The sequence below is a fragment of the Gopherus evgoodei genome, chromosome 1 (genome assembly GCF_007399415.2).
Source record: "Gopherus evgoodei ecotype Sinaloan lineage chromosome 1, rGopEvg1_v1.p, whole genome shotgun sequence".
In the NCBI taxonomy this organism is placed as follows: domain Eukaryota; kingdom Metazoa; phylum Chordata; order Testudines; family Testudinidae; genus Gopherus; species Gopherus evgoodei.
This window is the reverse complement of record NC_044322.1, coordinates 213,159,697-213,175,740: the sequence shown is the minus strand read 5'-3', so window position 1 is coordinate 213,175,740 and position 16,044 is coordinate 213,159,697. Positions and strand designations below refer to the sequence as shown.

At 47.0% G+C, this 16,044-nt stretch overlaps 1 protein-coding gene across 5 annotated transcripts in view; it reads left to right on the top strand.

Annotated features, from left to right (window-relative positions):
- Nucleotides 1–16,044, top strand: part of SPAG17 (sperm associated antigen 17) — a 300,949-nt gene that overhangs the window by 105,627 nt on the left and 179,278 nt on the right. For all 5 annotated transcript variants that reach the window (XR_003996664.1, XM_030534836.1, XM_030534846.1 and 2 more), the window contains exon 9: nt 450–531. Coding sequence is in view for 4 of the 5 variants with exons in the window: in XM_030534836.1 (XP_030390696.1) it covers nt 450–531 (82 nt within the window). In the remaining variant the exon portion in view is untranslated. The remainder of the gene's footprint in view (nt 1–449; nt 532–16,044) is intronic.

Here is a 16,044-nt window from a genome sequence, read left to right as displayed (position 1 = left end):
AAAATCATTGGAGATGGGGGACTGGATTCTGGGTCTCCCATTTCCCAGGTGGGTGCCCTAAGCACTGGGCTATAGAGTCCTTCTCACTGTCTCTCTCTGGCTTGGATTTAGGCACCTAGCTTCATGAGAGGGACAGAGTTTAGGACACCCCTGTCATCATCATCTCTCACTTGCAAGCCTAAGCAGCTCCCTGCCTAACATGCTGGCTTTTGTGGATCTCATTCTAAGGTGCCTGTCTCTCCCAATTCATTGTATAGGGAGCCCAGGCAACTGATTTAGGCTTTGTGGATCCCAGTGTTCTTCCAGTGATTCTCTGTCTGCCTAAAAGTTAAGTGTTGCAACTCCGAGATTAATCTCTTTATGGATCTGGGCCTCAGTGTTCACAAGTAGCAAGCCTAACCTGGCTACACCTGTCTGTGTTTGTTTGATCCACATTTTTGTTCCTTTAGGCACATCCAGCTTCTCCCAGTATCCCTTCAAAGAAGAAAGTACAAACAGAAGAAATTCTAGTACCAGCAATTCTACCACAGGGTATGTGTGAAGGATTAAAACTAGAATGAATATCTAATTCCTTGAGCAATTTTCTCTCTTGTCATCTATGCTTCTGTTTACACAGTCTTGAAGTTAATTATGCAACAAACTAAAAGACTGAAATTGATGTTATACAAGTAATTCCTGGGGCAAATAAATTATTTAAGTTGCAATATACTGCAATTGCAGCGATAGCAATTGAATTCTTCAGAGAATGGCTTTATTGGTTTGAATATTCCTGCCATGCTACCAAGCAAGGGCACTAAGAACCCTGGGATATACCACCAGAACCAACCATGTCTGACTTGTGTCTGCGTAATGCAGTGTGGACATGTTGGCATGGGTATGAGACTCCTGTAGCAGTGCAGTGTGGACACACGAGCATGAGCTTGGAAACAATGGGCCTGCCGGCATGGGTCCCATAGACGAGAGGTTTACTGTGCAGTGTAGACATGCCCAAGGGAATGGTTTGAACTAAGATGGAGTGATGCTGATGTTTGACCTAATAATGCCGTGAGGGTGCAACAGCTTGAGTTACAACAGCTCACCAACAGCTAGTCTAATCACTCTGTGCTGCTAATCCAACTCTTGTGTTACCATTCAAATCACTCTGTGTAACTCCAGTGTTGTTTGAAGTGTGGTCGCTCTCCATCAAGCTAGGCTAGCTCAAGTGCAGATGCAGCATTTCTCAAATGTAGCACCGTGGCCACATGAGGCCACCAATGGATTTTTTTGTGTCCATGACAGCCTCCAAAGCATGGGCAGAGATTCAGTGTGGGGGAAGCAGTGGCTCGTCCCTGCAGCACCCAGCTGTTGCTCTTGAATAGCTGTTACCCAAGGCAGCAAGATGTGCCATATTCGTGTTTGTGCTGGCACCGCCAGCAGGGATCAGTGCCTTGCACCACGCAGCCTTCAGAGGGACTCTGGGCAGCGCCTCTAAAGACACATGGCACCGGTGTGTGCGGTGCTGAAGGCAGCTCTTGTCAGCAGAGGTAGCTGCAATGTTCAGTCATTCAGAGCTCCCTGGGCAGCTCCCTTATTCCTGCCCAGTCAAAGCACGGGGAACCTGGGACTCTGCAGATAGCCAGTGAATTCCTGACCTACCTTCCCTGGCACACCCTCTCACTAAAAGGACAGGGGAGGCAAGGAGAAAGACTGGTTTGACAACATGGCCACCAGCAAGAGTTGGTGGCCACATTCTGAGGCCACCAAAAATTAATTGTGAGAACCCCTAGTTCTCGTTCTAATTAATTGTTGCAGTGAACACAAATCCTAAGACTCCATCTTCAGTGAGCATGCTGTAGCCCAGGGCCCTTCAGCAGGATTTTCCCGGCAATTACAACTCCTAGTAGAAAAAATAGTATGTGATCACATAAGTAAAGATGGTATTATAATGCATACACACAATTGATCATGCAGCCTTGAATAACATGCCGCTTTGGTAACTATTCCAGTTCAGCTATAAGATGTGATATAATATTCTCTGTCAGTCCATTAAGGATGGGTAGGGATGGTTAAGTGCCATAACTGAATTTAATATATTACCAATCCTTTGGCCTTGATGTTTGTTCATTTGTTTTAAATACCTCAGAGTTGGCATTGGAATTGATCTAGTCCAGCATATATGGTTGTTACCTCATTAAGAACTTTGAGATCTACTGATGAAAAGCACTATATAAGAGTTAGGTATTATTATTATTATTATTTTATTGTATTAAAATAAAAAGTATCTTTAAATTATCTTCTGGATGCAATGGGGGGAACTGCCCTTTTTAACCATGGATACGTATTACACACAAAAAACTATGTTAAAAAACATTATTAAGGTTACAAAGTCAGGCACTCAGAAGTTGGGAAATGTCAGAATTAAGGATGTCTGCGCTACCTTAATTTGGCCCCAATGTGCATTATAGTGATGCAGCATCACATCTGTTTAAAGGTCTCAGGAGAGTCTAGAGTAGGGTTAGTAACCCAAATTTGGAGTGATTTGAGTGTGGTGTTCCAGAGGTATAAATCCTCCTCAAAATAGCCATTTTAAAAATAAGGTTTTATGTGTGTGTGTTTTTGCTGAAAGCTAGAGATCATACCATTGATGAGCTACAGGCCAAAATGGTCTTAATCTGTCAAGTTTTACCCCAGGTAATACATGGCATCCAGTAAATCTTTGGGGGACCTAAATTGACAACAGTATTTAAGAATATGTACAGTTTTACACTGTGCATGTGCCAATTAAAAAATGTCTAGAGGGTTTCCATTCCTGACATTTTATATGCTACAAACTTGACTCTTATAAGTGCTCTAAAATCTGAATGGTTACTTGTATTGCTTTGAAATTAGACGTGCCTCATGGAGGATGTGGGTTGGACTGATGATCCAAATTTAGGGGAATTTGACCAAGGAATTCCCAAGTTACACGGCCCGCTCCCTCACAAAATAATGGTTTATTTTGGCTGCCTTGTGCTGTTAAACTGAGGGGTACTAATGACTGGGTGAATCACAGACCTCTTTATGGCTGTGAACTTACCCTTCGATTAACATAACTAAGGGTAAATTAATGATGAGCCCCCAATTCAGACAGAAGGAGTCTTGAATTCCATGGCTGCAGGTTGCTACAATTTGTGAGTCATGGGAGGCAATTTCACTTTGAGGGGAATATAATCAAAGTCTTTGGGAGAAAAATTAAACATGTGACTGCTTCCTGTGGGGGTGGGGCACATTAGAGAGCACAGAAGTGGGGGAATAGGGAGGGAGGCATTTGGGACTTCAGCGAGGGGTTATTGGGAGAGGTAAAAATGTGTATGGCTGGTAGGGGAGGGGAGAGAGGTTGGGAGTTCAGGTGAGGGAGATATCGCTCCCCCAGCTCTGCCAGCCCATTCCAACTCCCATACACTCCACAGTTCTGCCAGGCACCCCAACCTTCCTGCACTCAACCATTCTGTAGACCCAGCTCTGCCAGTGCATCCCAGCCACCTTGCAGCCCAGATTACCTGCATCCCACTGTTCTTCCAGTGCACCCCAACCCCCTACATCCCCAGATCTCCCTGTGCACCCCAGATACCCTGCATCCTTGCCTGCTTGCACCACAGAGCTCTGCCAGTGCACCACAACCCTGTACCACAACACCCTTGCACTCGCAGCTCTGCAAATGCACCCCAATCACCTTGAACCCCAACCTTCTTGCACCCCACAGTTCTGCCAGTGTGCCACAACATTGCATGAAAGTTGTTTATAAGTGTTGGAAGAACATTAATTGGGACGTTCGAGGGTTCATAGCTGACTGGAAAATGTGCACTGTATGGCATAGAAACATTACAACCTCTATCACTTCAGTGTTTTTTGAAGATGGGGTACATGTATTGGATGGGGTCACAGGATCTTTCCCTCAAATATAAAACTGTCAGGATCTTGGAACAGAAATTCTATCTGTAATTTCTCTTGCTGGCCTACCACAAACTCCACACTCCAACCATTGTGCAACACAACCAGGAACACTGTTCCATTGTAATGTAGTTGTCCTTTGCTCCAGGCACTTCATGTGAGTTGGGTTATAGGTATGGGAAGTAATGGCTATAGACATGTTTGAATGTCAGAGAGTGAAGACTTCAGGGAGAAGCGTTCCCTGCTTGCAATGGAGAGTCTTAGGTACATTAGTGGGGAGTGTCCACGTTGGAGAGGGGAATGCAAGGAATGAGTCAGTGGCATGGCTGGAGAAGTGTGCCCGTGCAGGGCTGGTGGAGCACAACTGATGGGAGGGGGCAGGCTGGCTCAATATACTAAATGCAGGACATGATATGTATAACTGTCTAACTGATTACTAACCTCTACCACAACGTATATTTTCCTGAAAAAAAAACTAGGAAGTTCAATGGCAAAAAACTATATTGATCGAGAATTAAGGTTGCTGGGTGGTATATCACCCCCTTGCAGAACACTGAGTTGAGCAAAACTCAAACTACTTCCTTGAGTAGTGTCCCTGTGGGTGCTTCACTTCATGTACCTATGTGCTTCATGTGCCTTTGCTTGGAGATTTTTGATAGGAGTGCCAGTTCGTCCCATCCATGCTCCATAACAAGAATATGTAGGGCTGTGGGAGCGAACCACCCTCAGTTCCTTTTCAACTGCCTCGGCCTGAGACAGAGTGTGTTGCCTGCCTGCTTCTATCATTCAAGTTTAGCTTCTATTTTTTAATTTAATTAGTGCAGTTTTTATATGTTTTATTTTGTGTAATAGGCTTGTTTTATACTTCTTTCCCCTCAAGAGTGGCCCACTCTCGAGATCCCCCTCATCTCTGGGGTATGCAAGGATCTGCAGGATTCAAACATTGCCTCACCTGCCTGCACTCTAGCCTGCTCAATGGTGGGCAATCCTAGTTTCCTGGTGTATTCACTGTTTGGGGGAATATACATTCCTAAAAAGTATACATCTGTTCAGCATTTAAAAGTAGAGTTAGGAAGAACCAGGAGATAAGACTCAAGCTCCTCATGATGGAACATTTCCTTCATCTGGCCTTGGATCCAGGCCAGGAGACCTCCTTTATACATCAGCTTTTGAGTGAGCATAGTGCCCCATCAACATCTGCGTCACATTCATCTAGACCTTCATAGAATCCCATGAACCGCTACAGGCTGGGGACCAACTGGCTAAGCAGCAGTTCTGCAGAAAAGGACCTGGGGATTACAGTGGACAAGAAGCTGGATATGAGTCAAAAGTGTGCCCTTTTTGCCAAGCAGGCTAATGGCATATTGGGCTGTATTAGTAGGAGCATTGCCAGCAGATTGAGGGAAGTGATTATTCCCCTCTATTCAGCATTGCTGAGGCCACATCTGGCATATTGCATCCAGTTTTAGGCCCCTCACCGCAGAAAGGATGTGGACAAATTGGAGAGAGTCCCGCGGACAGCAATGAAAATGATCAGGGGGCTGGGGCACATGGCTTACAAGGAGAGTCTGAGGGTACTGGATTTGTTTAGTCTGCAGAAGAGAAGAGTGAGGTAGGATTTGATAGCAGCCTTCAATTACCTGAAACGGGGTTCCAAAGAGGATGGAGCTCGGCTGTTCTCAGTGGTGGCAGATGACAGAACAAAAAGCAATGGTCTCAAGTTGCAGGGGGGAGGTCTAGATTGGATATTAGGAAAAACTATTTCATTAGGAGGGTGGTGAAGCACTGGAATGGGTTACCTTGGGAGGTGGTGGAAGATGTTTTTAAGGTCTGGCTTTACAAAGCCCTGGCTGAGATGATTTAGTTGGGAATTGGTCCTGCTTTGAGCAGGCGATTGGACTAGATGACCTCCTGAGGTCTTTTCCAACCTTAATCGTCTATGATTCTGTGATTCATGGGACAGATCAGAGGATATAGGGAAAACTCATAAGAAGAATAATTTTCTTCACAAGGAGCCTACTTCAAAAAAGCCTCCTTCTCAAGATAAGAGAGTTGGAGACCTCAGATCTTGGTCTAGGTACTGCAAAGGCTCCAGCCTTTGCTGGTATTATTTCTGCATTAGGGCTCTGTGCTCTTCTAAGGGTCGTGATACCAAATATCTTTGGTACTGAAAAAGCATGATCATGCTATGAAAGAGTCTAAATGCTCTACCTCTAAGGAGGTAGTAGCTACAGCCCCTTCGCAATGTCTGGTAATTAAACAAATCACTCAGATTCCCTCGATACTGGCAAGGAAACTGGCATCTGGGTGTTCCCCAAGCAGTCACCTTCTTTGCTACTAGTGACCTGCATCAGACAGGATCCACCTAAACAGACTACCCTCAGTACCGACTGTGGAACCTTGCTCTGTTTCAGCTCAAATCCATCTGGTACCACAAGAATTTAGATACTCAAGAAACTTATCTGTCTCAGACAAATTGAAGTCTCCTCATTTAATGGGTTCTAAGCTTCTGTCAGTACTGAGATTGGCACGGTGACTGAGATTGGACCTTTCCCCAGTACCACTTGATTTTTTAAGCAACCTCTGAGTTTGGCAGGGCTCTTCCTTTAGATAAGGAGTTCTCTTCAGATTCCCAAATCTTGCCAAAGAAGGACACCTTCACTGGCACCTTCATGGAAAGAGAGGAGCTGCAAGTGAGGCAATCTTGTGTCCTTTCTCATTGGCTTGAGTCACACTGGATGCCACCTCCTATGCCCTATGGACCTCCTGAGTGGGCATATTGTGATTGGGATAACTATTGACAGCAGTTTTCTCATGCCCATAGTCTCCTATTCCATCTCCCTCGGTGGTTCCCCTGAGAAAGACTATCTACTCATCCTCCAACATCTCAATCACAAGCATCTTTTGAAGAGACTAGAACAGATAAGGAGGCTACTCCATAAACTAATATCTCCTCATCTGGAGAAGATGAGGAGGTTATGTCACCCTCCCTCCTCCACCTTCTCTAGCAGATGATTTTAAACCATTTCAAGTAATTAAACATATTACAGATCCCCTTAGAAGAGGCCCAAGAGTCACAGCGTAATCTTCTAAATACCCTGCAATGGACACCCTCTGATCAAGTGGCCTTATCAATAAATGAGGCCTTCTCAGATCCCTCCAAGACCATCTGGTAGACCCTAGTAATGATTCCACCAACATGCAGATGTGCTGATAAAAAGTATTATGTCCCAGTCACAAATTCTGAATTTTTGTTTTCCCATTCTTCACCTACTTTGCTAGCTGTGAAAGCTGTAAATGAATGTGATTGACAGCACCACACTAAATCAAGATCTGACAATAAGGACCACAAATACTTTGACCTTTTTGGCTGTAAGAGCTACTCATCTGCAACCCTTCGGTTTAGGATTGCAAATTACCAAGCTCTTATGACAAAATATAACCACACCAATTATTCTAAGTTCACCACCTTTATTGAGCACTGTGATGGTGTGGGACTCACCTCTGTGGCACCCCTTGCTGGTCTCTCAGGTAATTAGCTCAGCCAGCCTCCAGAGCGCCCTCTGCCCTCTGGTGTCCCGCTGTCACTGGCCGCCATGTTCTTCCCCAGATCTGGTGCCCCTTGTCTTGGGGTGCTTCCCCCTGGCAATACCCCCACAGTCTCAGGGTTCCCCCACCCAGAGGAACCCCCAACCCTCTATCCCCACCTTGCTTCAGTTATGGGCTACTGCCAGTCACCATCTAGCCCTCACTCACTGGAGCAGACTGCAGTGTAAAAGCCACTCATCATAGGCAAGGGGGTTCAATCCTGCTGCCTTTCTCTGCCTCCCAGTACCTCTATGGGCCTTGGACCAGGCCCTGCAGCCTGGGAAGTTGCCATCCTGGAGCTCCCCTGCTTCTCTGGCCCTCCGCAGCACTGCTTCACTCCCAGTATCCTTTCTACAAGCAGCCAGGCCCTGCTTTCTCCCAATCTGGAGAGAAACTCCTCCTGGGCCTCTGGCTCGCAGCCTTTTTATGCAGGCCAGCTGTGGCCTGATTGGGGCGTGGCTCAGTTGCTGCCGCTTCCCCAATCAGCCCAGCCTTTCCCCTGCCACAGCCATCTCCCAGGGCTGTTTTAAACCCTTCAGGGCAGGAGTAGGGTAACCAGCCTGCTACAAGAACCTTCCGGGCGGCCACCGAGGGGGCTGACCTCCTCGCGGAGCCCCTGCTACACAATCCCCAGCTTCGTGTGCAGGTGGCGGAGTCCCCCGCGGTGCGCCAGAGGCTGGTCCTGGCGGGAGCCACCAGAGTCGGAGACCTCCTGGACTACGACCGGGGAGGCTGGCTGGATCCCCTGACGCTCGCTCACCGCATGGGGCTCTCCAGACCTTGCACTCCCCGGCGCGTACTTCAGGAGATGGAGGCCGCTTTGCCGCCCGCTGCTCGGGCCTATCTCGACCGGGTCCTGCGGGAGGGCACGCCCCGCCCACCCCCCACCCCAAACCCTCCGGACCTTTTCATCGGGCCTCTGCCCCGTAGGCCCAACCGGCCCCCCCCGTCCCTTCTCCGCAAGCCGGCTGCACGACCTGCAGCCGGTCCGTTTCCAAACCGCGCCGAGGAAACAGCTCTACACGCTCGTGCTCCACACCCTTCACTTCCTCACCCTCGTGCCCCGCCCTGATACGAAGTGGCGGGACCTCCTGCCACCTCTGGAGGGTGAGGAGCCCCGGTGGGCCAGCCTCTACTCCACCCTGGTCCCAAGGCCCACTGGGGATATCAGTTGGCGGCTCCTCCATGGGGCCGTGAGCACGGGCGTGTACTTGGCGCGGTTTACCCCTGTCCCGGACACCTGCCCCTTCTGCGGCGTGAGGGAGACCCTGGCGCATGTTTACTTAGAGTGCGCCAGGTTGCAGCCCCTACACCGGCTCCTCACAGCCATCCTCTTACGTTTCTGGTTACACTTTTCCCCTCACCTCCTTTTGTATGCATTCCCTATCCGTGGCCCCACGAAGTCCCGGGACCTCCTGGTCAACCTCCTCCTCGCCCTGGCGAAAAAGGCCATCCACGCGATCAGGGAGGGGAGGTTGGTCGATGGAGACTCCGGTGACTGTGGGGCTTGCTTCCGCTCCATGGTCCGATCACGCATCCGGGCGGAGTTCCTCTGGGCGGCGTCCGCTGGCTCCCTTGACGCCTTCGAGGAGCAGTGGGCGCTGTCCGGGGTTCTCTGCTCGGTGTCCCCGTTAGGTTCCCTCCTTCTGACCCTTTGACCTCACTCCTGTTCCTGTTCTTTTATTAGTTGTCCCCCGCACTCAGTGGGTTCCGTGGCCCTGTGGTTCCTCCCCTTAGGCTGGGGGAGGATCCTTTAGCAGTGGGCGGGCTTCTCCCGCCCACTTCCCAGACACCCAATAGATACAAGCACCTTCCAGCAGAACATTACAAGCAATTCTAGGCTATTATTACTGAAGATAAGCTACTAGCTAAAACTTCATTGCAGGCCTTTTTAAACCTAGCAGACATTGCAGCTTGTTCTGTTTCTACAGCAGTCACCATCCATTGGACATCCTGGCTTCAGCATTCTAGGTTCCCCAGACAGTTCCAAAGTACTTCCCTTTTGATGGATCAAAACTCTAAGCTGAATCCACTGATCATAACTTGCATAGACTTGAAGGTCAGAAGGGGCCATTATGATCATCTAATCTGACCTTAATCTCATCCACCCACTCCTGTATCAAACCTATGTCTGAGCCATTGAAGTCCTCAAATCATGGTTTAAAGACTTCAAAGTGTAGAGAATCTTCCAGCAAGTGACCCGTGCCCCACGCTGCAGAGGAAGGTGAAAAACCCCCGAGGCTTTTGCCAATCTGCCCTGGAGGAAAATTCATTCCCAACCCCAAATATGGGGATCAGCTAAACCTTGAGCATGTGGGCAAGACTCACCAGCCAGACATCCAGGAAAGAATTCTCTGTAGTAACTCAGATCCCACCCATCTAACATCCCATCACAAGCCATTGGGCATATTTACTGCTAGTAGTCAAAGATGAATTAATTGACAAAATTAGGCTATCACATTATACCATCCTCTCCATAAACTTAGTCTTGAAGCCAGATCTGTTTTTTTTCCCCCACTACTCCCCTTGGAAGGCTGTTTCAGAACTTCACTCCTCTGGTGGTTAGAAACCTTCATCTAATTTCAAGTCTAAACTTCCTGATAGCCAGTTTATATCCATTTGTTCTTGTGTCCACATAGGTACTGAGCTTAAATAATTCCTCTCCTTCCCTGGTATTTATTCCTCTGATATATTTATAGAGAGCAATCATATCTCCCCTCAGCCTTCTTTTGGTTAGGCTGAACAAGCCAAGCTCTTTGAGTCGCCGTTCATATGACAGGTTTTCCATTCCTCGGATCATCCTAATAGCCCTTCTCTGAACCTGTTCCAGTTTGAATTCATCCTTCTTAAACATGGGAGACCAGAACTGCACACAGTATTCCAGATGAGGTCTCACTCGTGCCCTGTAGAACATTACTAACACCTCCTTATCTCTACAGGAAATACCTCACCTGATGCATCCCAAGACCGCATTAGCTTTTTTCATGGCCATATCACATTGGCGGCTCATAGTCATCCTGTGATCAACCAATACTTCGAGGTCCTTCTCCTCCTTTGTTACTTCCAACTAATGCCTCCCCATTTTATAACAATAGTTCTTGTTGTTAATCCCTAAATGCATGACTTTGCACTGTTCACTATTAAATTTCATCTTATTACTATTACTCCAGTTTACAAGGTCATACAGATCTTCCTGTATGATATCCTGGTCCTTCTCTGTATTGGCAATACTTCCCAACTTTGTGTCATCTGCAAACTTTATTAGCACATACCCACTTTTTGTGCCAAGGTCAGTAATAAAAAGATTAAATAAGATTGGTCCCAAAACCAATCTCTGAGGAACTCCACTAGTAACCTCCCTCCAGCCTGACAATTCACCTTTCAGTATGATCCGTTGTAGTCTCCCCTTTAACCAGTTCCTTGTCCACCTTTTAATTTTCATATTGATCCCCATCTTTTCCAGTTTTGCTAATAATTTCCCATGTGGAACCGTATCAAATGCCTTACTGAAATAGAGGTAAATTAGATCCACTGCATTTCCTTTGTCTAAAAAATCTTTTACCTTCTCAAAGAAGGTGATCAGGTTGGTTTAGCATGATCTACCTTTTGTAAATCCATGTTATATTTTGTCCCAATTACCATTGACCGCAATGTCCTTGTGTCATGGTACAATTCCCCATTCTGAACCTTAGCGTCCAAAAGATGGGGTACCAGAATGAATTCCTCTAAGCTCAATCACCAGCTTAGAACCTGTAGCGCTGCCACCAACCAGGAATTCCAGTGCCTGGTACACTCTGGTCCCCCCAAAACCTGGCCCGGGGACCCCCAAGACCCAGTCCCTCTGGATCTTAACACAAGGAAAGTAAACCCTTTCCCTCACTGTTGCCTCTCCCAGACTTCCCCTCCCTGGGTTACCCTGGAAGATAACTGTGTGATTGAAACTCCTTGAATCACAGAACAGAGAGGACAATTCACCTTCCTCCCCCCTTCTCTTTCCCCCTCTCAGACTCTTTCTGAGAGAAAGTAATCTTGGCACAGAGAGAAATCAGCCTCTCTCTCCCTCTTCCCTCCTTTCTCCCCACCAATTCCCTGGTGAATCCAGACCCAGTCCCCTGGGGTCTCACCAGAATAAAAAAAACAATCAGGTTCTTGAACAAGAAAAACTTTTAATTAAAGAGAGAAAAACAGTAAACATTATCTTTGTAAACTAAAATGGAATAGATACAGGGTCTTTCAGCTGTAGACACTGGAACACCCTCCCAGCCTAAGTATACAAATACAAATTAAAATCTTTTCAGCAAAATACCAATTTGAACTCCTTTCAGCCAAATACACATTTGAACTTCTTCCAACCAAATACACATTTGCAAATAAAGAAAACAAATATAAGCCTAACTCGCTTTATCTACCTAGTACTTACTATTTTGAATCTATAAGAACCTGTATCAGGGAGATTGGAGAGAAATCTGGTTGCACGTCTGGTCCCTCTGAGCCCCCAGAGTGAACAACAACCAAAACTATAACAGCAGAGCACAAAAACTTCCCTCCCTCAAGATTTGAAAGTATCCTGTCCTCTGATTGGTCCTCTGGTCAGGTGACAGCCAGGCTCACTGTTCTTGTTAACCCCTTCAAGGCTAAGAGATATAAAGTACTTCTGTGCTATTAACTTTTCTTATCTGTTTATGACACCTTGAATACTTTTTCCTTCAAACATTTTCCCAAGACCTTGCATACTACAGATGTCAAACTGACAGCCCTGTAGTTGCCTAGATCACTTTTTTTCCCTTTCTTAAAGATAGGAACTATGTTAGCAATTCTCCAGTCATACGGTACAATCCCTGAGTTTACAGATTCATTAAAAATTCTTGCTAACGGGCTTGCAGTTTCATATGCTAGTTCCTTTAATATTCTTGGATGAAGATTATCTGGGCCCCCTGATTTTGTCCCATTAAGATGTCAATCTCCTTTAGAATCCTTAACTTATTTCCTCAGGTTTTAAAAATCCAACATTTCATTAATTAATCCTCCTTGCAGAGTTCTGTGAATAAAAATGTTCACAATCTTTTGTAATGACAAGACAAAAGCTATTCAAAAGTACATATGAAGTCCCCCTCCAGGAAGCATTATGGGCAGGAAACATTCAATGCAATAGAATTGCAGAGCTAACGCTTCACAGAAATGAAAGATTCATTTTGCTCAGACTGATAATGCACAAGCTGCATATTGTTCAGCCATACAGACAGCATTTTGAAAAGGAAGTGGTTAGTAAGAATAGCATTAAGCTGTTTATATACATAGGCCCTACATCAGCACCACAACACCTAAATGCTGCTGGATTCTCTGGCATACAAACAGGCTACTGTGCATCTGAAATTTTCATGCACTCAAGGCTTTGAGTGCACAAAATAAGGAAGCTTAACATCCAAAATTTCATATAATTCACAAGGAAATCACTGCACACTCTGCAGGATTACAAGGCCACCTTAAGATTCTTTGGGGTTTATACACCTGCAAGTAAAGAAAAGTTTAGTAGATTCCATATGCAGGGCCGGCTTTAGCCAGTGTGGGGCCCAATTCGTGGGACATGTACTTTCCGGGCAGCACTTCGGATTTCCGTGCTCCGGCGATGGTAGCAGGGCTGCAGGGTTCCGGGGCTCTGGCCGCGGGAGCAGGGCAGCCGCACTTGCCACTCTCTGGCCGGGGGACTGGGGCCGCAGGGTTGTGGGACTCCAGCCGAAGGAGTGGTGCTGCGGAGTTGCGGTGCTCTGGCCAGGGTAGCGGGGTTGCGGGGCTCTGGCCAGGGTGGCGGGGCCGCAGGGCTCTGGCCAGGGTGGCAGGGCCGCAGGGCTCCGACCAGGAGAGTGGGGCTGCGGGGTTGCGAGGCTCCTGCCGGGGTAGCGGGACCGCTGGGTTGTGGGGCTCCAGCCGGGGAAGCGGGACCGTGGGGTCCCAGGGCTCCGGCAGGAGAAGCGAGACCGCGGGACTTGCCGCCCTCCGGCTGGGGGATCAGGACCGCGGGGTTGCGGGACTCCGGCTGGGTGAGTGGGGCCAAAAGGCAAAAACTGACATTAACATTGTTTCAGTCTGTGTGTTACTCTGCATAGACAGAAATTTGTCTGGGCATCAGTACAAAATGTTAGGTAAAATTTGCTTTAAAAATTAAACCTTGCGATTTGTCATCTTGTGTCATCATTTTTATTTCTTAGCTTTCAGCTATTTAAGTGAACTCTAAAACTTTCATACTGACTGTTTACTATCTGTCATTGTATCTCTCTAATCTGCTTCATAACCATCATTTGACTTTTTTCCATTTTAATACTATCCCATAGTAATCAGAGACAGTGAGAAAAATAGCAAATAAAGGTACATGACTATCCTTCTATCTCTATAGAGAATGATAAATATACATGCATCTGTCTCACAGAGAGATGTGATGTATTCCCTGGACCATATGGTGCAGAGATCCCATCCCATTCAGGGCCAGATTAACTCTCCTGTGGGCCCGGGGCTGGTAGGTTTTGTGGGGCCCCTGTGTACAAGTCTTTTTCCTAATTTAAAACAAAATTATCACAATTATGGCATCGAGGCTATTAACACCATGCTAAACTTGCCTTTTAATTAGCATAAAACCGTTCTGTGGTTACATTTCAATCTTAAAATATGTAGAATATAGTTATGTTAATTCAAAATAGCCTACGTCTTACCTTAGAACAGCTGTTATATTAGTTTCTTTCTGGAAGGGAGTTTGGGTGCAGAGAGGGCTCCAGACTGAGGCAGAGTGTTGGGGTGCAGCAGAGGGTGAGGAGTGTGGGCTCTGGGAGGGAGTTTGGTTCAGGAGGGGATTCTGACTTGAGGCGGGGGGGTGCAAGAGGGGGTGTGGGGTCTGGGAGGGAGTTTGAGTGAAGGAGGGGATTCTGACCTGGGGCAGGGGTTTGGGGTGCAGGAGGGGGTGCGAGGTGTAGGCTCCGGCCAGGAAGCACTTACCATAGGTGGCTCCTGGCAAGCAGCACAGCAAGGCTCAGGCAGGCTGCCTGCATACTATGGCCCCACGCCACTCATCTCTGTGACCCCTTGCGGGGATGGGGATGGCAGCTTCACGTGCTGCCCCCGCCCCCACACCATCCCTGCAGCGCCCATTGGCTGGGAAGAAGCTAATGAGAGCTGTAGGGGGGCGGGTACTGGGGCTGGGGCAGTGCACGGAGCCACCTCCCCCCCACCCCTGCAAGGGGTCGCAGAGATGTGCCAGCAGCCGGCCGCTTCCAGGAGTGGCGTGGGGCCATGGTATGCGGCCCTGCTGCGCCAGGTCCCCCCTTAGCCCTGGGCCACGGGCTGCAGCCCCTAAAGCCCCTACGTTAATCCGGCCCTGATCTCATCCAGTTTTATGGATTTCAAAGATCTACTGAGCTGTCCAGAAAGAAACAAAGATTCCAAAGGAAGAGACCACCTACTTCAACTACATCTATCATTCAACTATCCTCATCATCAAAATGGCAATTTTGATATATTGGTTGTTGGTCTGGAACAACACCATATCATGAATCTGTGACTGCACCAATATACCCAGCTCCTCACCTTTGGAGACTCTCTCTCCTATTTTCAATCTGCATGGGAACAAATTACATCAGGCAAATGGGTTTGGGGGGTTATAAGATTGGGTTACTACATCTATTTCACCTCCTTCCCTCCACCCCACTTCCCTTCCCTATTCTGTTCAGTGACCCACTTGCTGAAACAGGAAATCATCTCCTTTCTGTGCCATAGACCCTGTTCAAGCTCCAATCAGGGGAATGGGATTGTATTCCAAGTATTTTCTTGTCCCAAAAAAGAACAGGTTGGAGACCAATTCTAAATCTACGTAATCATAAAAATTCAAATTCAGGATGGTGATTCTCGCAGTTATAATTCCATTGTTGAATTCACAGGATTGGTTCTCAGCCCTTGAGCTTCAGAACACATACTTTCATGTTTCAGAGTAGCAGCCATGTTAGTCTATAACCGTAAAAAGAACAGGAGTATTTGTGGCACCTTAGAGACTAACAAATTTATTTGAGCATAAGCTTTCGTGGGTTACAGCCCACTTCATTGGACACATAGAATGGAACATATAGTGAGGAGATATATATACATACAGAGAACATGAAAAGGTGGGAGTTGACCAACCAACTCTAAGAGGTTAATTAATTAAGATGAACTGAGAGACATATCTGGCTTCAAGATTAAGCTTTTTAAATTTATGGAGGGGATGGTATGATGGGATAGCCTAATTTTGGTAATTAATTTGGCAATTAATCTTTGATTATCAGCAGGTAAGTATGCCTAGTGGTCTGTGATGGGATGTTAGATGGGGTGGGATCTGAGTTACTACAGAGAATTCTTTCCTGAGTGCTGGCTGGTGAGTCTTGCCCACATGCTCAGGGTTTAGCTGATCGCCATATATGGGGTCGGGAATGAATTTTCCTCCAGGGCAGATTGGCAGAAGCCCTGAGGGTTTTTCACCTTCCTCTGCAGCGTGGAGCACCTTTTTCCTCAGATTAGACAGCCCATTTC